The sequence below is a fragment of the Daphnia pulicaria genome, chromosome 1, assembly GCF_021234035.1.
Source record: "Daphnia pulicaria isolate SC F1-1A chromosome 1, SC_F0-13Bv2, whole genome shotgun sequence".
In the NCBI taxonomy this organism is placed as follows: domain Eukaryota; kingdom Metazoa; phylum Arthropoda; class Branchiopoda; order Diplostraca; family Daphniidae; genus Daphnia; species Daphnia pulicaria.
Window position 1 is genome coordinate 41,587,636 of NC_060913.1, and position 20,802 is coordinate 41,608,437.

General features: G+C 40.2%; 3 protein-coding genes and 1 pseudogene across 4 annotated transcripts; 1 reads left to right on the forward strand and 3 right to left on the reverse strand.

Moving 5' to 3' along the window:
• LOC124320441 overlaps positions 1-20,802 on the forward strand; it is a 313,411-nt pseudogene that overhangs the window by 213,005 nt on the left and 79,604 nt on the right.
• LOC124320443 (reelin domain-containing protein 1-like) lies at positions 4,191-4,999 on the reverse strand. Its single transcript, XM_046783329.1, has 3 exons — positions 4,668-4,999; positions 4,367-4,577; positions 4,191-4,267 (listed from the first exon to the last, which is right to left on the reverse strand). The coding sequence occupies exons 1-3, from the start codon at positions 4,879-4,881 to the stop codon at positions 4,204-4,206; spliced, it is 489 nt and encodes a 162-aa protein (XP_046639285.1). The 5' UTR covers positions 4,882-4,999; the 3' UTR covers positions 4,191-4,203.
• On the reverse strand, positions 6,166-13,128 carry LOC124320229 (angiotensin-converting enzyme-like). The gene is made up of 25 exons (XM_046782995.1): positions 12,428-13,128; positions 12,009-12,170; positions 11,847-11,940; positions 11,632-11,775; positions 11,357-11,563; positions 11,200-11,297; positions 10,940-11,136; positions 10,746-10,870; positions 10,480-10,667; positions 10,214-10,416; positions 9,470-9,610; positions 9,116-9,401; positions 8,885-9,046; positions 8,715-8,820; positions 8,500-8,643; positions 8,237-8,431; positions 8,079-8,176; positions 7,838-8,010; positions 7,713-7,771; positions 7,571-7,636; positions 7,357-7,496; positions 7,069-7,241; positions 6,969-7,001; positions 6,750-6,890; positions 6,166-6,686 (listed from the first exon to the last, which is right to left on the reverse strand). Exons 1-25 carry the CDS (start codon positions 12,911-12,913, stop codon positions 6,320-6,322), a joined length of 4,188 nt encoding a protein of 1,395 aa, XP_046638951.1. The 5' UTR covers positions 12,914-13,128; the 3' UTR covers positions 6,166-6,319.
• On the reverse strand, positions 16,068-19,908 carry LOC124320410. 2 transcript variants are annotated; one of them, XM_046783291.1, is made up of 3 exons: positions 18,885-19,908; positions 16,520-17,281; positions 16,068-16,438 (listed from the first exon to the last, which is right to left on the reverse strand). In XM_046783291.1, the coding sequence occupies exons 1-3, from the start codon at positions 18,890-18,892 to the stop codon at positions 16,426-16,428; spliced, it is 783 nt and encodes a 260-aa protein (XP_046639247.1). In that variant the 5' UTR covers positions 18,893-19,908; the 3' UTR covers positions 16,068-16,425. The 2 variants fall into 2 exon arrangements, with proteins under 2 accessions (XP_046639247.1, XP_046639246.1); XM_046783290.1 differs by having other exon boundaries at positions 16,068-16,442; positions 16,521-17,281; positions 18,885-19,906.

Here is a 20,802-nt window from a genome sequence, read left to right on the forward strand (position 1 = left end):
TATTACGTGTTTGGTGATTATTACAAATGACAATACTAAACTAAGAATAAGAAATAATAATAGGACGATAGGAAGACCGTTTTGCCACATCATGTGCATCCCCTTTTGCCCGTCCCCCGGCTCTAATCGAGGAAATTCGCCCCATCAATCCATCAAGTTCTTTTTTTTTTAAAGAAAAACCGATTTCTTGCGTCTTCTTTCGCTCTTGTTTCTAATGTCCCTACCAACACCACCACCAAACAACAAATCTTTTTGGCTGACTAAATAAGGACAAAGGCAATCGACTCGAATACCCTCCCTCTCGCTCCCAGTTTCATGTTTTATCATGTAACTACAACATTGTTTGCGTGCGCGCCCGTGTTTGTTACTCGTCCGTTCATTTTTTTTCCTCGTTCTGTTCATTTTCTCTCCCGTTGCTCCCCTGCCCTTTCACAAAACAATTGTCCTCCCCGTGTTAGACCTGCCCTCCCATCCCCTTGACTACACACACACAAAGCCCCAACACATCCATTTTGTGGTTTTCAAAAGAAAGAAAAAAGAAAAAAAAAATGTCTTTAAAACTCTGCGTCGTCGCTGAACTCAGCGTCGATTCGCATGTGTGTGTGTGAGAGGCAATAAGTCTTAGCTCAAGTATCAAAGCTAGTTACAATTTAAAAGTTAAAAAAGAAAGAATTAAATAAGAATCACACCGAACGCTTCTTGGTTCAGGAAAAAGTTTTGTCGGGGCTTTTTCTAGTCAAACGCGAAATTTGCGCCGTCGAAACCGTTTTGTTGTCTTTTTTTTTTTATTAATTTTTTTTGCTCATTTGTTTACAGTTTGCTTTTTTTCTGCTCCAAAATTAATCGGGTCGTTATACATTTCTTGATTGACTTGGAAATATTTTTTTTAAATAACAAAGATATCAGTTTAAAAAACATTGTGGGCCATTTTGTCATCGTTTGTTTGTCGTCTCTTGCGATGACATTGACGGCGACGACAAAATTTGAATCAGTGCAAGGGAATATAACTTTATATACCATTCCCAACAAATGGTCATTTATCAGGTACAAGTTTTTCATGGGCAATAGCCAAAGACGTGTGCCAAAGTTAAAGAAACAAGACAGGAAGTTAGGGGAAAATTCTTAGGACATTATATACTACATCTTGTCGATTTAACTCCCGCCACATCCCTTTCAATTTACCCTCCCAACTCCCTTCAGATATCAAATCTTAAGTTGTTTTTTTTTTCTTCTTCTTCACTCTAATTCTTATCTTTACCGTTTACCCCCCAGAGAAAATTATTGTTGTAATCCTGTGTTTTTTTTTGTTTTTTTCTTCGAATAATTGCAAAGAAATTTTCTGTTTTTTCGTTTTGGAACAACCGACCAGCTCAGTTGAGACCAGTTCCAATAAAAACCAAGCAAAATTGTGCAAAGAACGTTTCAGTCGTAGAAGACGTAAAAGTGTTGATAGAAAACAAAAATTAATAATACTTTTTGGGGATTAAGAAACGTGGGCAAAGTTGATTGCCCATGACGTCTGTATAACGTGCTCCGATTATTCAAAGGGCAGTATGTGTGTGTTTGATTTCATATTTTTTTTTGTGTTGAAAAAACTTCTTTTGTTTATCATCTTTTTCGTCTTACTCGAAACCACAAAAAAACAAAACAAAAAATATTTCGTGCTTTTGTGCGTGTTTTTTTTCCTTTTTCCAAATATCATCCCGTCTTACTGTTTATAGTTGATAGAACAATTGTCATAGAGAGTTGTGACGTCATTTTCTGTCCTCTCTTTTTCTTTCTGAGTGTGTGTGTGTGTGTGTAAAAAGCCTTACACGAACAGGGTGAAACCAAGACAAAACTAAAATCTAAATTTTCAAACAACCCCTTCTCCCCTAAGAGAAATTTAAGGGGAGGGGAGATTTAAAAAAAAAAAAAAAAAAAATATTGTATCCCATTTGACATTTGAATCCAATAAGATTACAACTTAAAAATGGAATGGGAGATGGAGGGACTTGATTCACGAACAAAATGGGTGACGGTTATTTCTTGAAGGAAATTTCTGACGCTTTTTAATGTGTTGTTGTGTGTATATAATATATACGACCACCTGACCACACTGTTCTCATTTTGTCCTCCCTGTCACCGAGTCCCACATTTTTAGGGTTCAATATTTATGTTATTATTTGTTTTTGACCTGGTCAGATTGAAAGACGAGAAGGAGATCGTCGAGTTCCGAATCGTCGAGTTGCGTATCGTCGAATTAGAGAACGAGGACAAAAAAAAACCGACGCTTGAAGAAACCTTTCCCCGACGACCTCGATTTGCCATTTAGTTATCTTTCCATCTTCACATCTGCATACAACAACTGTTGATTGATCACTCTGACTTGCACTTTTGCTTGTTACTTACCTTTTCTGCACTTATCCGCAAAACTCCAAATTTCAAAAAACAAAATGAGGAAAATATCAAGAATAACAGCGCCTCCCACGTGATGCTCGCGCATATCGTTAAATTAAAGAAAAAGACATTGCGTTCAAATGGACAATCATTAGGGCAAGTTTAGTTTTTACTTTCGACTGGTTAGACGTCTGCGTTTCATTGCCGCTCTCTTTAATATTTTTTCGTTTTGGCTTACACGCGCCGTTTATTATTGCAATTGTAACCGTCTTGTTTAATTCGTGCTTGAATGTGTGCTGGTGTCTTTGAAAAATTGGAGGGGCAGGGTCATTTCTTTCTTCATTCACCTTTTCCCTTAATTTATTTTTTCTTGTAGAATTATCTTGATTGATTTAGCCATTCTTTCACTTTGCGTATCATGTAAAAGTTAAAAAAACAAAGAACTGGTTTGGAATTCGTCGCGGAGATTAAAGGATTTAACAGTTATGAATGCAGGCTTTAAAAAATAACTAAATACAAAATGGGGAAGATGCAGGTTGACAAACAAAAGCTATAATATTAGCCGGTCAAAATTGATTGCTCAGTAATGGAACAAAGGCAAATTGCGGAATATCTTGTGACGTCTTTCGCGCACCGACATATCCTCCCCACACACTTGCGAATTTGTTCATTACACACACACACCCACCCGAGTCGAAGAAAAAAAAAAGCTTGTTATTTTCCTGGTTGATTTTGAGTTGTATCACATTTCAAACACTCGCACGGTAAAGGTTTCTTTCCAGGGGGGAAAAAAGATTATAAAATATCAACTTTTTACTGCCGTTCACCTGTCTCCCACCCCCTGTCAATTCCCGCAGATGCGTGATTATTATTATTATTATTTTTGTTTTATTATTATTATTATTATCTTCTATTATTATTTTCTTCTCTCTAGAAATGTTTGAGATTAAAAGACTTGTCTTTTTTTGTTTTCTTTCGTGTGGAAATTCAAAAAGTTTTTTAGGGTCAGATTTTTTTTTTTATAGATTTGAATTCTTGTTTTTGGTTTCTTGTTGTGGAAAATAATGATTCTTTGTTGAGGATAAATTAACTCCCCATCCACCCCCGAAATTAAATTTAAAAAAAAAAATATTAAAAAAAATGAAGAATAAGCAACATCAACACCTCTTGGGGAAAAGAAGAAATTTAGTGCTCTTTTCTTTTTATTTTCTTGATATCTGAGTGTATTTTGTAAATTTGATTGTCACACGTATGCTGATGACAGACACTCGAAGATCATATATTGGATTGTTTAATTTTCTTCTCGTGGAGTTTCTATATAAACATTTTGTTATTACAAATACACATCGTGCGCTGTGAAATCCAAAAATTGAAAACGTCTTTTCTACGGGTGCAATTTTTTTTTTGTGAGCATCACCTGCTTTAACGGAAGAATGAAATCGCCAAACAGGAAAAAGAAGTAAATACTCTGATAGTTATAATTCATTTAAACATCTGCATCCAGATGGGGCGCTGTAATGTGAAGAAGCTCTGCTTCCGGTCCGAGAAAAATAGAAGGAATTAATATTTTTAAAAAAAGGGAGAGTGGAAGGGAACAGCTGTGTCAGCCTTTTTGAGTTTCACTGGAGTGAGAATGACTTTCAGACTGTTTCCAACATCATGTGAAAGATGAAAGTTTTTTTGTTTTTTTTAGGAGAAGGCGCTAGAGAAAGGGGCGAGTTTGTCCTTGTCTGTTTGGATTATTGAGAGGAGAAAGTGAGAGATTTTTTTGGAGCTGAGAGAGAGAAAACCGGGACGAAACAGGTTTTTAACTAAACTTTATTTTTATTGGGGAACGCGGGCGACGATGTCCGACCAGAATGTCTTGTAGTTTTGTAAGACGGTTCCACTGTAAATTGATGAAACCAAAGAGAAAGTATGAACGTTAGGGATGGAAATTTAGTTTAATGAACGACGATAATTAAGTGTGTTATTATTGAGTACTTACATGAAGTAGACTTGACCAACGGCGTCAGGTGCGTGCCACAAGAGAGTAACCGTCTCCTTGGGGTCATTGTCTGTGTGAGTGGCAGCCGAGCACTCGGAGTACGACTTGACGTCGGGGTTCTTCTCGAAAACACCGATCCATTCCTGGGTCTTAGGGTCGCGGCCCTGGAAGAAGAATCCCTTGAAAGCGGACTTGGGTCCGTGGATGGTCACTGGAATATTTTAAAAATTAATTTCGTTTTTGAAAACATTTCGGGTGGAATTTAATTTTAGCCTTTCAATGAGGGAAACAAGGAACTCACCTGTGATTTTGTCGCCAGGTCTGTAGTAATCACTGGAAGCTTCAACGATGAAAGGATTGGTGCTTGGAGATTGCGGCTCAGTTCCTCCGTGATTTGGTCGATTGGGTTGAGCCTTGACGCAAGCGTCGATGGGTCCACCGTTGGGGAAAGCCCAGCAGGTTTCAATAATCAAGAACAAACTGACCAACGTGCAAACTGCCATCTTGATCGCCATCCTGGTTTTTATCGTCTGGTTGGTCTGAGCGCTAAGGAAACAAAAAGTTTGTTTTGACAGGTACTGCCGGGTTCTCTTAGCTGTGCTGGCTGTGGCACGACTGACGGTCTTCGTTTGACTATCCCTTGCCTTATAAAGGGCTAGCCAAACCACTCACCGCCACCACAACGAGAGAAGGGGAAGTACAATTATAAAAGGGGGGGGGGGGTTTCAGTTTTAATTTGCAAACGATGCAAACTCCACCTATACAGGTGGCTATAGCTGCAAGATGAGATCAAACTAGATTGGTTAGCCTAAAAGAAATTGTGGGTTTTTTTCCTCTCTCTTTAAATTTACCAATCTCGCCGCCCATCCCTTTTTAGGATCAGACACAAAACCCATTATCATTCAAAGTTCGTTCGAGAAAGGAGAGGGGAATAGGAAATCAAGTCTCCAGCTGGTGGTACTACTTACTACAGCTGTGGAAAACGTACGACGGACCGACTGTCTGCCCCATCCGGGTTATGAGTTAACAATTCGAATAAAAGAAAATTGCCGATTATGAGAGAAAGTTTACAGACGAAGACAATTATTTATTTATTTTTTTTTTTTTTTTTAGATTAGGTTAGTTGTGTAAAGGTGACAATTCCGAACCGATTTGTCTTTTCATATTTTTTTTCTTAGTTTTTCTTTGATTACGTCGATTCAATGACCGAACCGGTTGATTTCCCTCCGTTTTACTTGCGACGGAGAGAAATTTTTGTCTTGCATGTGAAGTGTTACGAGAAAGTGGTTTCCGCCCTTCACAGTCACACTCTTTATGCGTTCAAGAGATATGTATATTATTCAAGTGCTGTTCCCTCTCGTAGTTTAGCGGTTTTAAGCCTTACGAAACAATAAGAGTTGCCCCATGTTTTTACGTTAGCTTACCACTTGTTTGTTAAACCGCCGCCTGCTTATTCAGCCGATAAAGAAACCCCTGGAACAATTTTGAGAGCTTGCGCAACCATCTTTACCTTGAGCGTGTTCCACTTAACAACCGCAGCTCCATCACTTGATTTCCCAATTTGGGAGCTGGAAGAGAATCTAATGAGATGTAAACTCATTTTGATCCTTCATTGCTTTTTCGTCTTTCCTTTGATCGATGGTGGGCGTGAGGATGAGATCGTGAATAAATATAAGATCATAATAGCAGATTTAAATATAAACGCCCCTTCTCATTTTCTTTCTTGCCAACTCATCGTGCGAAAGTCAATGACCGTGTGGTCGCCTCATACAAGAATGAATTTAAAATATTTTCTAAAATTCCCTTGCTGTACTGTAATGTATTTACTTGAGCAACCGCCACTTTCTCCTCTTGACATCGTTGAATCAAAGCAAAGTGAAACGAAATTTGTTTAAATGGAATTTTTTAAGAAAACAAGAGTAGCAGAGGACCATTTTTGTTGGATTTTTGCTTTTACTCGAGCGTAACGGCTGTTGGATTGTCATTGCCGTTAAGCGCCGCCGCCGCCTTGCGTCTCTTGTTGTTGCGAGAGCGCCCAATGAAGTAAGCAACAATAACAATCACCACCAAAGCGGCCAAGACGGAACCGACAATAATTGGTACCGTGTTGTCACCTACTGGGTATCTTTCCCCATCTACATAAAATTCCTGATATTTGGACACCCATCCAATTTCTTCCTTGTCTTTTATCTCTTTTTCCAAATGTTCTTGCAGTGGTTGAAAGTAATCTATAACGGCCGAAGAATCGAGCTCTGAAGCTCCGATGGTTTCGTTTAGAGTCTCTCTCCATGGCTTGGAAAGTCCAGCTTTCAATAATGTTCTAGAGAAATGAGAAAGAGTTCCTTAGCAGAGTAAATTAAGCATTGATTTTTTATATCATTACTCCATGATTTTTCCAGCTTCTTTATTCTGATAAATGTCGCAACGGTAAAGAGGCTTTTCCGGATCGGTTTGGTCGAACTCGCCAGCTTCTATGCAGAGAGCCTTGTGAATTTGGAATTGAAGGACATTGGCCACAAAGTATCTTCAATGAAATCGTTTAAAATTAAGTCAGCTGTATGAGTTAGAATTAAATAGTCAGCACGATTGCTGTAATGCATACCTGCTGTACTCCACATCGGCTGCTATGTGATACCTAAAATAAAAGTTAGTTTAAAATTTGCACACTTTTGGGCTAGCTCAAGGTCGAATGATTTACGTACTTTGCTCCAGGATCAAAGTCATCTTGATAGCGAATGCTGGGTGGAACGATGCCTTGGTAGGTCTCGGTTAATTCCATCCATCTCTTCATCCAGTTGGATGAATTGTATTTGCTGCCTTCGAAAACTTCCCAACGCCAACTATCCATAACGTAAGCAAACGGCAAGAAAGTGACCTAATAAAGGATATGGTTACGTTTGATGTTTTTGTCAAGAGATGTGATTCAACATTAAAAACGTGAAAAGAAACGTGCGAGGCTCTAAAAAGGTAAACTGGAATATGTTTAACACCTTTTCCAGGGCAGTTTTCATCAAAAAGTTGAGATCTGTTTCGGTGGATGGGGTGTAGTCATTAAGAAGTCCGATTTTGCTTAAATGTTTCGGTGTTGCAACCGACAAGGCCATGACGTCACCGATCGCTTCGTGGAAACCTAGAAACATAATTTGTTTCAAATCGTGAAAGCAAACTCTTTTTATTTGCTACACATTTGGGGTGAGTTTTTACCTGGATTTGCTCCATCCCTGAATGTAACGGGTTGGTCTTTGTATTGCTGGTCGTACTGGATGTGGCCTTATTCGGCAAACAGATAGCAATTCTGATAAGTGAAAGCTCTTTTACCACCTTCGAAAACATTTAAAGTACTTACCTTGTTCGTGGTGAACGGTAATTAAGTCAGCCATATCAATGCCGGTGCACATTTTGATGCTAGTTTAAATTAAAAGCACTAATTGTAAATTTGAACATTTTCTTGAATTTCACTGGTAAACTTACCGGAAATCTTTTCCATCGGAAAAATCCCAAGCAGACGCGTGACAGACAACTTCACGGCCATCAATAGGTTTCTCGATCATAGAATCATTTCCGTAGCAAGTGGGCATAGCAAGAAGACCAAGCGAGGTGTAGAACTCTTCAGCTACTTCAAACATTTTACGGGCGGTCCATTGCTAATTCGTGGAGTAAAAATAAAATTCTTGTTTCAAACATTAAAAAAAAAAATCTAATTTGATTTTACTTGATTAATCATTTCTTCAGTAACATCCACAGTTGGAGCATCTGGATAAGGAGCCAACAAATCGTAAAGATTTTCCCACGTTTGTGCCCACATGTTTCCTAAACGAAATCGATACATTTAGAAACGCAAGCGTGGATAATTTTCTAAAAACATCTCACCTAATACTGAAGCAGGAATCGGTGATTTATCTTTCGGAAATTTATCCTCGCCATATCTCTCTCGCAACTTCATACGGGTGTAAGCATGAAGAACATCATAGAAAGGCTTAGTCTCATTAAGAATTTTTTCCAACTGTTGCTGAAAGTCTTCGGTCTCGTAGGGTTCTTTCCACAGGACGGACATGTCTTTTTTGCCTTTAAAGTGAAGACGCCATTGATTTTTCAGTCATTGATTATAAACTTTTGAGTGCCAATATACCAACCATTTGCTTCAGCGACTTTGTTGTTCAGCTCGACATACTGTTCGTAATCATGAATCATGGGTCGAGATGCGATTTTACGCCACTCACTCCAGACGTAATTGAGCTCGTCGTAGTCCTCGCTTGTCGCCAAAATATATTCGATATCTGAAAGATATTTACCAGAAATTGTGTGGATTTTACCGCAAAAGAATTTGACATTCATTTTGCATACGAACCTGGCTCAAGAGCGAGTTTCTCCTCGTCTTTACAGGATGGCTTTTGGTACGGGCAAATTTTTGCACTGCTGTATTGGTTCATCATGTTGTTGATGACGGTTGTGCGCTACTCGTTAAAAGAAAAATAATATTAAGTCGGTCAAATTTAAAGATTTAACTCGTTTGAGTACGTTAGTCAAATCCTCCTCGGAGAGAGCGGCCACTCCGAGTGTCTGCAGTAGTTCAAACTGACGTTTGAGCGATTCATCCACGAATGTCTCATATTCAAACTGAGTAATATATTCTTCCCACGACTGTTTTATGTGATTTGCCACTTTGACGCTCCATTCCGTCTACGTTTGGAAAGTTTTTTTTTAAAAGATCTTCAGACAATGAGTCAATCAAATTAGGGCAATTTGTACCGAATTTTGTCCGTTGGCATCCGTCAAATTGGTCTGGTAATTCCATTCGGCAATAGTGGCTTGATTGTACAAGTAAGATGTTGTTGTTTCGTACTCGTTCTTCATGTAATCGGCTGCGAAAGCTTCACATTCCCATCCGAGACAGTCGTCAGCGTTGGCTTCTTTTAGCCACTGCATAAGAGGATCAAAGTAAGCGAGCAACGATGTCGCATCCATCACTCGGCTTCCTGTAAGAGCCTCCAATGCATCGGGCCAAGGCTTGGAGAATCCAGGTACCAACAATGCCCTAAACAATTTTTTTGGCGAAAATTTAGATTTTATAAATTTATGATATCGTTAAATGTTGCATCATACTTAAGTTTGGCTCCGGCTTTTTTACTGCCATCGAAATCGCACTTGTACAACGGTAATTCAGGATTAGCTGGATCAAATTGTTCAGCCTCTTTGCATAGGGATTCGTAGAATTGGAACTGGACGATGTAACTGACAAAGTACCTGCAGTAAAATAGTATAATAATTAGTTAAGTAATCAGACAGTCAGACACTGTGATGCATTCAGTTTTTATTGGGAACATGTCATAATAAATAGTGGCTTGGCCAGTTTGAACTTTCCCTTTCTATTTTGTTGGTCTCGTGCTGAAGTGCCACGAGACTTTCACTACATGTAACGCGCTCAGACAGACATAATATGCAAGGAACACGCCAGGTGTTTTTCGGTGATCAATCCACTCTTCCTCCTCACCACCCTCCCACCTTCTTCTACATCCTCGTCCACTAGTCATTCGCAAGTCCAGCAACCGTCTACGTGATTTAGTTAACCAAGTCCCCCTTTTTTTTCACTGTAATTATTCTCGTCGCCTGGATGTCTGCTACAATCGACATTTACCTGTTGTGTTTTCTCCGATAGCACGAAATGAGAACGCAAAATAGATTCTTTTGAGCAGTTTGCTCACGCTTCTGCGCGGCTGGGAAAGTAGCTCACAAAAATAAAAAAGAGAACTTCAGCCTTCTTGTTCATTTGAAAATTCGATGACGAAATTCTTTCATGATACGCGCCGGCCAACGCGTGTTAGAAAAAAAGTGAAAGACGCCACTTACCGAATGTATTCGACGTTGGCCGGGATGTGATACTTGGCTCCGGGATCAAAGTCCGACTCGTTGCGATAGACTGGGGCTCTTAAACCTTGCAACTCGTGGCGCAATTTCCACCAGTTCTCGTTCAAATTAGTGTCATCGGTGCTGCCGTCGAAGACAGACCAACGCCACTTATCCATAAGGTAACCGAACGGAATGAAAGCAATCTATAAACCGATAAGATTTTTAAGTTTCAGATGTTGTGTTCTTTGAACAATAATCGAATTGACCTTTTCTAGAGCTTGGCTCAGTAAGTAGTTGAGATCTTGTTCAGATACTCCGGCCGGGAGTTCGGGTAGTTTGGCGTCGCGGGGTTTAGTTTTAGCAGAGGTCGTTGCCTGCAGAAGTCCCAATTTTTGCAAATGAGTTGGAGTAGAAACGGCCAGAGCGATCGTGTCACCGATTGCCTCATGGAAACCTAAAATTATTTAAAAAACGCAAAATTTTTTTTAAAACAGATGATTTATAATGTATTTGGTTGCAAAGATTATTGTACCGGGATTGGCGCCGTTGCGGAAGACCCAGTGTTGATCGCGGTAATTCATGAAATATTGGATGTGCCCCATCTCATGATGGACAGTCACGAAATCTTCTTGCGTAATCGTGGTACACATTTTGATGCTACGCAACCCCAATAAGAGTCAATGAGACCAAATGAATTCTGGTTTCCCTATGTTTTTCTATGCTTACCGCCAATCTTCGCGGACGTTAGTATCGTCGCCAGGACCGAAAAAGAACTCTTCAGCCGAAGCGTGACAGACCACTTCACGGCCGTCATCAGGTCTCTCAATCATGCTCAGATCCCAAAAAGTTTTAGTCATGTTGTCAAAGCCCAGATCGTTAAAAAACTTTTCCGACAGCTCGAACATTTTCTTGGCTGTGTAACCCTAATTGAATTTGAAACGGTTAAACCATTCTTACCATATTATATTACTGAATAAAAAGCGAACTTGGGCAATCATTTCTGGTGTGGCGTCGACGGCCGGAGCATCTGGATAAGGTAAGACGTGCTTGGCAATATTTCCCCAGGATTGGGCCCACATGTTTCCTGCATAATAAAATTATTTGAGATAATATACTAACTATTTTATTTCCATGTGTATATACCTAGAACGTGAGCAGGGAGACGGCCATATCGCTGCAGCTGGTCCTTGTAGATCGTCGTGGACAAAATCCTTCTGACGTAGGTGTAAAGCTGTTCGTAAAGAGGCTTGACAGTTTGCCATAATTCTTCAATTGCAGCTTTGAACTCATCTTCTGAGTAGCCTTCGTAGAGGTAGTATTCGTTCCATAATGAGCCCATATCCTTGTAACCTAGTAAACGTACACGTCGATTGCGAATAAACTTTAACACTTATTGCGGGTTTTTTAAGTGAATTTACCGTTAAGGGTAGCAGCTTTGTTATTGAGTGCGACAAACTCGATATATTGCTGTCTGACGGGTTTTCCTGCCTCCTCTCGCCATTGTGTCCAGACGTATTCCAGTTCGGTGTAGTTGGTGGATGTCGCCATAATCTCAGTTAAGTCTTTTTTTAAATTATTAATTTGTACAATGTTATTAAACTGCAAGTAATTGGCGTGGAAGTTTAAATATTACCTGGATCGAGGGGCATGCAGACGTTGGGATTGTCTTGTTTGCAAACTTTTGCCGAACTGTAGATGGTTTCCATCTCACTTGACAGTTGCGTGTACTAGCAATTATTTGCACGAAGCTTTAGTAATAATGATGGTCATTTCATGTGCAATTTAAAATGTTTACTCTTTCTGCGTCTGCGGTGTCTAAAGCAGCTGGCCCAATGATGTTCAAGTATTGAAATTCGCGCTTAACGTATACATCGTTGAAACCGGAATAATCAAACTTCTTCACATTACCCCATGTCTCTTTCTGAAAGGCTGAAAGGTATTTGACGTTGGCTGCGATCTGTACGTGTGCAACGAAATGTCAAATCCATCAAACACATTGGAACTGTAGAACATTAACACTACAGTACAGTACACAAATTTTCAGGCAAAGATAAAGCACAACTGGCCAAGGGCAGCATTACTAGAGATTAGAACTAATATAGCAGAAGAGATAAGGATTGTAGACAGCTACCGACAAGCAATGTCAATATTATGCAAGAAGAAGAAGAAACCGTTCAACGCTTCAAGCCATCGTAATAACTGAAATGGACTTACTTCCGCCTGAGAATGCTCTTCGGTAATATCAGTGATGGATTGCCATCGAGTCGTCATCTGGGTGTTGGCCTCCCTCAAGTAAATTGGATCTAGATCTTTCAAGAATTGCGTGGCCTCATCTTCGTTTGTATTGAGCTGCGCCTTAGCTGATGCTGCAATTAAGAGAAATGTCACGAAAATGCGGGACACTGGCCGCCTTGAACTGACAAGCCGTTCCATCACGTCTTTTTCCTTCAGTCTACAATTGAAGAATGTAGTAGTTGGCTCCAGACGTTCGTGAAGTAGATTATCGACAGGTCCGAGAGTGCGATTGTACTTCTCTCTATTGTCCCTTCTCCGATAAGGCTGTGCCGCATCACGCGCTTCGCGATAAGTGCTGCTGCACGAAGGCCAATTCGCGAAGATCTTTTGTCCAACTTTGTCGGCGAATAGATGCTTAGCCATTATTTCATGCGAACGACTTGTGTTCAGGCCGATGAAATTCATTTAATTCTAATAAGTAGTTATTTAGGAAACTATATTGCAATGGGAATCGATTCTAATCGCTTTGACAGTTAGTCATCCGGACCTGCCAATCACGCGTTGTTTATCTAAACTTTTGATGTGCGTTTATCTAGGTTTGAAGCGTCATGAGTTAAAAAGTGTCATGAGATTTAAATAAAGCCATCTACGTCTGTAAACGAACTGTTGTTCCGTCAATAAGGATCTTGTAACGACGTTGAGTCACTTCTTAAATTGACACATAATCGCATTCAAATTTTTGTTTAAAAACATTACGCTTGAAGAGTTGGTAAGGTTTTTTTCTGTTTGATAATGTGCTGAACTTGATATAATAATTTGTGATACATTATTTTAACTAACTTGAGGCCAAACAGTCTCATAAAATTCAAGTTGTGGTTGACGAATCATTGACAGGTGATAACAGTGTGACAGCAAATTTAAGATGTCGATACGATGGAAAAAACAAAACAATGATTGCTCGGGTCCAGTGGTCCACACGGACCCACAGCATATCATGGGTCAGAAAAATTTCGTAGTTGTTGTTGAAAAAACAAAACAAGACAACGCAATTATCAGGTAGCTAAGCCTCATACTTCTTCTTATCTTGAAAAATCTTTCTTCTAGAATATTTTTGAAAAAAATATGTCGTTTAATTGTATACTTAAGTCATAAAAAAATAATAAAAAAAGAAAATAGAGATGGTCTGTAATAAAATCTCTGTACATATTTATGACTTATTTTTAAGGTAAGATAGATTAGATAATTTTAAAAGGAGAGCTCATACGCAGTGCGGGTTGATACTGGATAAAAGCGTTTTCTAAGGATCGCTCAAAATATTAATGTTACTCAAAGTAATATGGCTAATGTTGGCATAGTGACTACACCTAAATTTTTTCTGATCTTTGGTTCCTTATGAAACGTTAACATATTAAATTACTTAACATCCATTAGCATTAATATTGCATTACGTAACTTTTTCCAATTGCAGTTTTCTAGAGGTAGTCTGTTTCACCGTCAGGTGGCGTCTGGTTCACTGACTAGCCAGTTTTCCACAACTCTCGACGAAGTAGTAGGGTAGAAAACCAATGTAGTCACAACTCACAATTTAAAAAAAAAAAATTGAAATAGTAAAATTCCTTAACAATGGTTACTCCCAAAAAACTATAGTCTTTAGCTACGTTTTGGCCTTGGATGTTATTTGATTCTGCATTCAAGATCCTGCAAGTCGACCTTTCCATGCGATGCAGGTAAGAACTTTTTTTTAAACTTGACAATTGCAAAGTAGGCTTTCTTCGTGATATATCGATGACTTCCAAATGTGTGTAGTGAAGTTGATCACTGATATGTGGCTGGTTGGGCTATGCCTTACGTAATTTAGGGTTGATTGCGATTACATTTTGCTTAGTTTTGTTTCTTCCTGGTAAGACATGACAGCTCTAAATCGTATTTTACACGTCAAGAATGTTGTGAAAAATTGTCTGTGTTACCTGGTGCGATTGCCATTTCGATAACAAAAGATGCGTGTGCCAACATCGACCTGGGATAGGAGTGTTTATAGGCTTGATGCATATCAATTATATTCCAATCTGAGTTATTATTACTACCATTCAAACTATTCTTTGCACGAGGTTGGCTCGTAACACCAACTGCTCAAAATAGACGAGAAGGTCGCCGGCTCCTCTACTTCATGCGTAGTTTCTCCAAGATATTTAATATTCATGCAAACAAAGGAATGGATACCACGGAATCCCGCGTATCTTTTCCTTCTCTTTTTGCCTGTCCATTCATTTACTTAGTTATCTAACTGTGTGCGTCGTTATAGCGACTCGTTTTTTGAACGATCGGCACGTGTGGTCACTTTGTTATTGGTCGTCACGCAGTCAAGAAAGTGAGATTTTTCAAAACATAGCAGACACATTGACGTACCTTCATGATTCATGCGTCATCAACGATTGCGCATTTTATTTGCCGGTGGCATTATTGACAAGTTTCGAATCCCTCGGCACGCTCGTTTTCGTTGTTTTTTACCGCTCTTTTCAAGAACCGGACGTAGTAGTGGGTCCCGTCCAACCCAAATTGAATCATCATCTCGCTGCCCATTCACGGGCGCATCGCCATAACCCAATCTCGCAGCTCGACCTTTTCCTCCACCCAAAAAAAAACAAGGTCTACAATTGCTTTCCTCTCCAGAGCTCTTCCACTTCGTTCAGTCGACTGTGATTTTCTGTCGAGCAGACGAGTTCTTCTTCTTTCGTCATCTCTCCCACACACATCCATGGTTTGTATTGGAAAAAAATAAACTAGTCTATCGCCAGCTTCGCTTATCACAATCAGGACGTCTTTAATACAGACAACTTAAGTGGGCGTTCCATTTGCTTCCTGCTTTCGGATTCCCGGATAAATATTTGAACGCTCGTGTGTCCCATTGAGGTCGTGTTGCGTGTGTTCGCCGTCCATAGTTTATTTGTGGTAACCTTTTTCGTATCCATCGCCATGACAAAAAGGGAAAAACGGAACACAGAAATTTGATGCCATGTTTTAGTGCCGTTGCTATTCATAATAGCCGTGTATTTTTCGTGTCTACTGGCCTGATGACTTTTTGCGAGTAGAAACAAACAAGAAGAAAAAAATGGGTGGGATGTTTTGCGTCATTTTGAAACGAATAAAAGAAGACAAAACAATTGCCTCGGTAACGACTAGTCGACTAGCCAAGTGGAGCTAATAATCCATAAACCGCAATATCGGATCGATTAGGAATAGAGGGGGGTCACGTTAAAGTCGCAGACACGTCAGATCCTTCCGCAATTGAGAATCTCGTGTCATCAAGATGATTAACTAACCACTTCCACAAATAAGTTCTCTGACCGTGTGTTGGGGAGACCTACATTAGCTTTTTGCTAACGAGTCATAGATCAGCACACGCGACGAATCAATTATTCATCGACACTTGTATAGTCATACATCAAAGCCGTAAGGCGGATGTATTGTATATACGTCTAGTAGCTTCTATACGTCGTCCACGTGATCGATGATCTTGCTCCGCTTTCAAACAATTATTGCGGCCGATCCTTTATTATTAAATGGGGGGGGGGGATACAAACAAAAAATAAGTCAAATAAAATAAAATAAAAAGTCACAATTCGCAGAACAGATTGACCGGGTTATATTTTTCTGTTGATGTTTTTTTTCCGCTAATATAGAGCTACACTCATTTATGTTTTTATTAATCATTTCTTTGTAAATTTCTTAAGATAATTTTTTTTCATGTCAGGGAATGGGAGTAGGGAAGTTATTTGATTGGTTGATGTGGGGTGAGGACTGAGGGGTGGAAGAAAAATGTAATTATTTAGGCATGTTTACGTCAAACGTTATACATGGGGAATTGAACATTGATTAAGAAGCGTGGCTCATCTTGGCCACCACCATCGAATTTCATTTTCTTCAAGTTCTCCTCATCATTCCACCCAGTCATAATTGTTTTTTAAATTTTTGCGTTTTCAATTTGGAGTCCTAACGAAAAGAAGAATCGATTAATGACTGTGACAATTGAATCGTTTCAAAAGGCTCTGAGAATTGTCTGAATGTTTCAACCTTTCTTGAGAACGGCGAGGGGAGACTTTTGAATCGACATCCGGCAGCTCCTCATCAACGATAATGTCGTCGTTGAAGAATTGATAGTCGTTCGGTGTCGGTGTTGTCGACTCAGATCGCTTTCCCCTCATGCCCATAAACGAGTTTGACGACGGCGCTCTCTTCTTTTCGAATGGCTCCTGGTAGATGTACCGCTCGCGCCAGTTGGGGATGAAAGCCGTTCCGTAGGCTAATCCATTCATCATTTTCTTGCCTCTCATGCCGAGAAATTTCTCGCCGTGCATCTTTTTCTTCTGGGGTGCCGGGCCGAAGTAGTACGTGTCGGGGAGGATGTCGCCTTGTGGCCATCCAGATGCGTCGTCAAGTTGATTGTCTTCCATCATCAGGGCGTCAGCACCCGGCGGTGAACTTTTCTTGCCTCTCATTCCCAGGAAAGCTCGACTGTTGGGCGTTCGTTTGTCGTAGCCGGCCAAGTGCTGGAGAAGAACTAGTCTCATAGAGATTGGAAGACCATTGAAGACCATGGCTTCTTTTTGCGACGGCAGAATCGGTTCGGCAACTTTGGCAGACGGAGTCTTATCGGCCGAGTGATCCGTTTGCTGCTGTGCATTTCTCCAAGAGCGGAGGACGAGCCCTCGAGTTTGACGAGCCATCAGTTCGTCGTCATCCGTAACGGCAGTCGCTGCCGCGGAAGCAGGTTGACAGTAGGCGAGCACCGCCATCAGGACCCCCATCGCGAACCACCATTTTGCCTCTGATCCTCTGCCGACCACAAGCAAAAATCAGTTGATGTGTAGTTGGTAAGCAGGCATGCACAGTATGAAATGCTATGAAGACCTAGCGCTGTTCTAGCCAGACATTCCCGCACACGTACAAGAAGAAGAAGAACAACAACACAGAACAAACGAGTTGTTTTATCGATATCGCTTGGCCCCCTTTTGTAAGGTCTGTAATCCCCTATCGCTCTGCTGCTTCTATCGCCCAGCTAAAAGGGAACCCAGCTGGCCATTTAATGTCTCGTCGGACGTCGTTTCTCCGCTCCCGATCACGCTCTATTCCGTGATGAAGGTCATAATTTTACGAGAAACTCACACAGCGAATAAAGCGTTTTGCCCTCGTAGTGCTAACGATATTTTGGTTTGTTTTGCTTCTCGTCACCGATCGCGCTGCGTGAATGATTTCCTTCGAATGAGTCCGCGTGTACTCTATTTTCGAGACTATCGAACGCATCTTTTTTTTTCCCTACCACCCCACCCCCTATCCTACTATTCGTGAACCATTTTGGGTCTGTCGTGATTGTTTCTTTTGTGTTTTGCCGGTGGATAATCAAAAAATCTCCAGTTCGATCACATTTCTCGATGAGGAGGAGGCCTTTCGTTCACGCACGCGATTGGCGCGCGATTAAATGAATGCAGAACTAGTGACGTCCGCCCCACGTTATTATGGCAGCGACTTGATTTCGATAGATGAACTAGTTATCCCGCCAGTGTTATCACGCTTTTTTCTGTCCCGACATTTTGCTCGTTCAACAGGGTTTTTCGTGTATGACCTTTGTTCAGCTGTCGTCAACATCAGTTGTTTTACGAGTTACCGAGATAAATAACGTGAATATTGTGCTCTTAACTTGATCATATGTAGCATCGTGCGTGACGGAACTCACTGACTCGAAAATCTTTACCTACATTTATTATGTATGACCCCAATTTTTGTTTTAGAATCGCGTCGTCGTTCTACTTTTTTTTCACGGTCACCGGGCAAAATAGGTCTTTGTCGACGGGTGTTAATAAAAGGAAGAAAAAAGAAAGACGGTGAAAGTCGAAAGTAGACTCTGTCGTCGGTTCATCATTCCCTTATTAACTGTAACCTCTATAGATCGACGAGTTCTGAATTTAACATCTTTTATGGGCCACTATAAGATCGATCGATTATGACTTGATGAGACAATTCATTTTTTTAAAAACCATTTTGCTTTTATCGATTAGAGAACATGCTATTACCGTTTTGTGGGCAATTCAAAAACAAAATTTACTTTACTTCCATTATTTTTTTATGCGCGCTTTTTCAATGGGATTCGTCCCATGTTCTACAATGGAATTCTAAAGTAGAAACTAAAATCCTCTGTTGGGAAAAAAAAACTAGTTATCTGTTTCTTTTACTGGTTTAGGGATAGGTCAAAGAAAGACGCCAAATGCAATCAGTTTTTTCATTCAATAGCGCAACTTATGTTACTGAATGTTGCATTAACTAAAAATTCATTACACCGGCGCCAAAGATAAAACCAAATGCGATACTAATAGTTTCTGCTCAACAACACAAAATGGCAAAACTTTTTTCTAATGATAAATGGATGATGAATTGAACTTACCTAGCCATGGCAGAATCGACGGACTGGAATTTTGTTTAGCCAGTTGAAATGAATGAAGCTTTTCCTGTTTTTCCTCGCCAATAAATTTGAACTTCGCTCCTTTTTTATTTGGAAAATGGTTGAGTTGATTTCAATTTGGATAATAGCCCAACCCACAGCACTGGTTCTGGTCGCTTATTTTGGAACTGAAGATGATCTCTGACTAAACGCAACAGTAGCGCACCTCTCTCTTGATATAGCGGCAGCCGTTGGCGGGGGCTCCTGACGGAGTTTGGTGGCCGGAACGCATCGGCGGGGACCCCGCCTTCTTCTTTGCCGTCTTCTTTCGTCAGTCGCACTGTATGCGCTAGCTCTCTTTACCTGAATGACGTCATATCGCCATTTAAGCTAAGGATGTAGACTCTCTATCATCCTCGGCTTGTTAACACTGGACAATTGTGAGCCTCTCGATTGTCATCATTCACATAACGAGCGCCTCCGCGACTTGCCGTTCTTTGTATGTTTATACGAAAATTTGTTGTATCATCACTTATTTCTTGCGAAAAAGAGGAGAATGATAAGCAATGTTGAAGCAATCAGTTACTAAACTGGTTGTATGACCCACTGTAGTACGTTCCGGGTGATGGGAGATCCCAGCTGTGTTCCATGACGCCATTAGAAAAGCAAGCATACACACTAGTCTACATTTATTGATCCAAACGTTATTCAGCTGAAAAACTCATTTTTGTTTTAGAAATGGGTGTTCACCTTCGTGTAGGCCTAATCGTTATAACAATAGTTTCGTGGGAGGTTACCAAAACATTTGAAAAGTCCCGCCTTTTTTTCAATCCACATAGGACCTACTAATTTTTTTTGTAATGTTGAAACATAACCTTTTGAAGCGTTAACAAGCATATGTGAATAGGATCCTAACAAGTTGCCTGAATAATAAGCCTAGATCAACACTCCAAGGGCAAAGAGTTGCCACTCTAAAAAGCTTCTCACCATTCAGTGTATTACATTTCTCCCCCCCCCCCCCTTTTTTTTTATTTATTTAGAAAAAAGAAAATGGAAATAAATACAAATGTGTTTCTTTCCGGGTTAACAATACAGTGGGCGGTACTGGGCAGTTAGCGCTCAAGTGTTTAAATCAATAACGCCCCGTATACTTCGTTAAACCTAGGTTACACCATGTACAATAACGTTTTGTTTGTATTTCACTCACCCGCTAAGAGAGTAGTAGTGAACACGCGGTGGTTGGCACTCTTTCAACTCGATCAAAGGCGGATGGACTAGTGAACTGGAATCAGATTTATTCTCAAGGTACTGATTTCATTTCCCTAGCTCCTCCCTTGCTCTCCCTTTGCTGCCTTTTTTCTTTATTTTCGTCGTCTGTTGAATTAACAAAGCGCATTCGCGATGATGCTCACGTAGACTCATTTCACATGGTTGTACAAAATGTACAAGAACATGATCCAAAATGATCCACGTCAGTATTTTTCCATTTCGTGATGAATTTAATCAATCATTCACGACATACATATTGTAGTACTGAATAAGGATTATCAGAGTTGAAATAGACGTTCGATGGCAGGAGCGCGTCCATTATTTTTTTTCATATTCCTCTAAAACCTCTTTTTAAAAGTCAAAGTTTTCAAATAGTATAGCTCATTTATGCGCATTTATAGCGATCCAGCGGAACTGGAAGAAGGAGGGTCTTTCCGTGTCTGAAAACTTCGGAACAAGCAACCGGTAGTAACCTTCCTTGCCCGTGCTTGTTTCTATTTCAATTGAATTGTACAATACAATATATAGTGTCTGTTGGGAGTGCGTGTGCGTGGGGGTGTCCCGCCACGTCCGTTGAATTAATTCGCTGTTATTTGGTCGGTCCCTCCTTGTTTCTGCTATTCATTGCATTAGATCTCGTGTATTCATCGTT

Coding starts and splice junctions, on each gene's coding strand:
- LOC124320229 (XM_046782995.1), bottom strand. CDS start 12,913: ATGAATTTCATCGGCCTGAACACAAGTCGTTCGCATGAAATAATGGCT. Junction 9,611..10,213: donor GCCAACGTCGAATACATTCG/GTAAGTGGCGTC, acceptor ATTTTACTGCAG/GTACTTTGTCAGTTACATCG. Junction 7,242..7,356: donor TGAAAACTGCCCTGGAAAAG/GTGTTAAACATA, acceptor ATCCTTTATTAG/GTCACTTTCTTGCCGTTTGC.
- LOC124320443 (XM_046783329.1), bottom strand. CDS start 4,881: ATGGCGATCAAGATGGCAGTTTGCACGTTGGTCAGTTTGTTCTTGATT. Junction 4,578..4,667: donor ACCTGGCGACAAAATCACAG/GTGAGTTCCTTG, acceptor AAAATATTCCAG/TGACCATCCACGGACCCAAG. Junction 4,268..4,366: donor GTTGGTCAAGTCTACTTCAT/GTAAGTACTCAA, acceptor ATCAATTTACAG/TGGAACCGTCTTACAAAACT.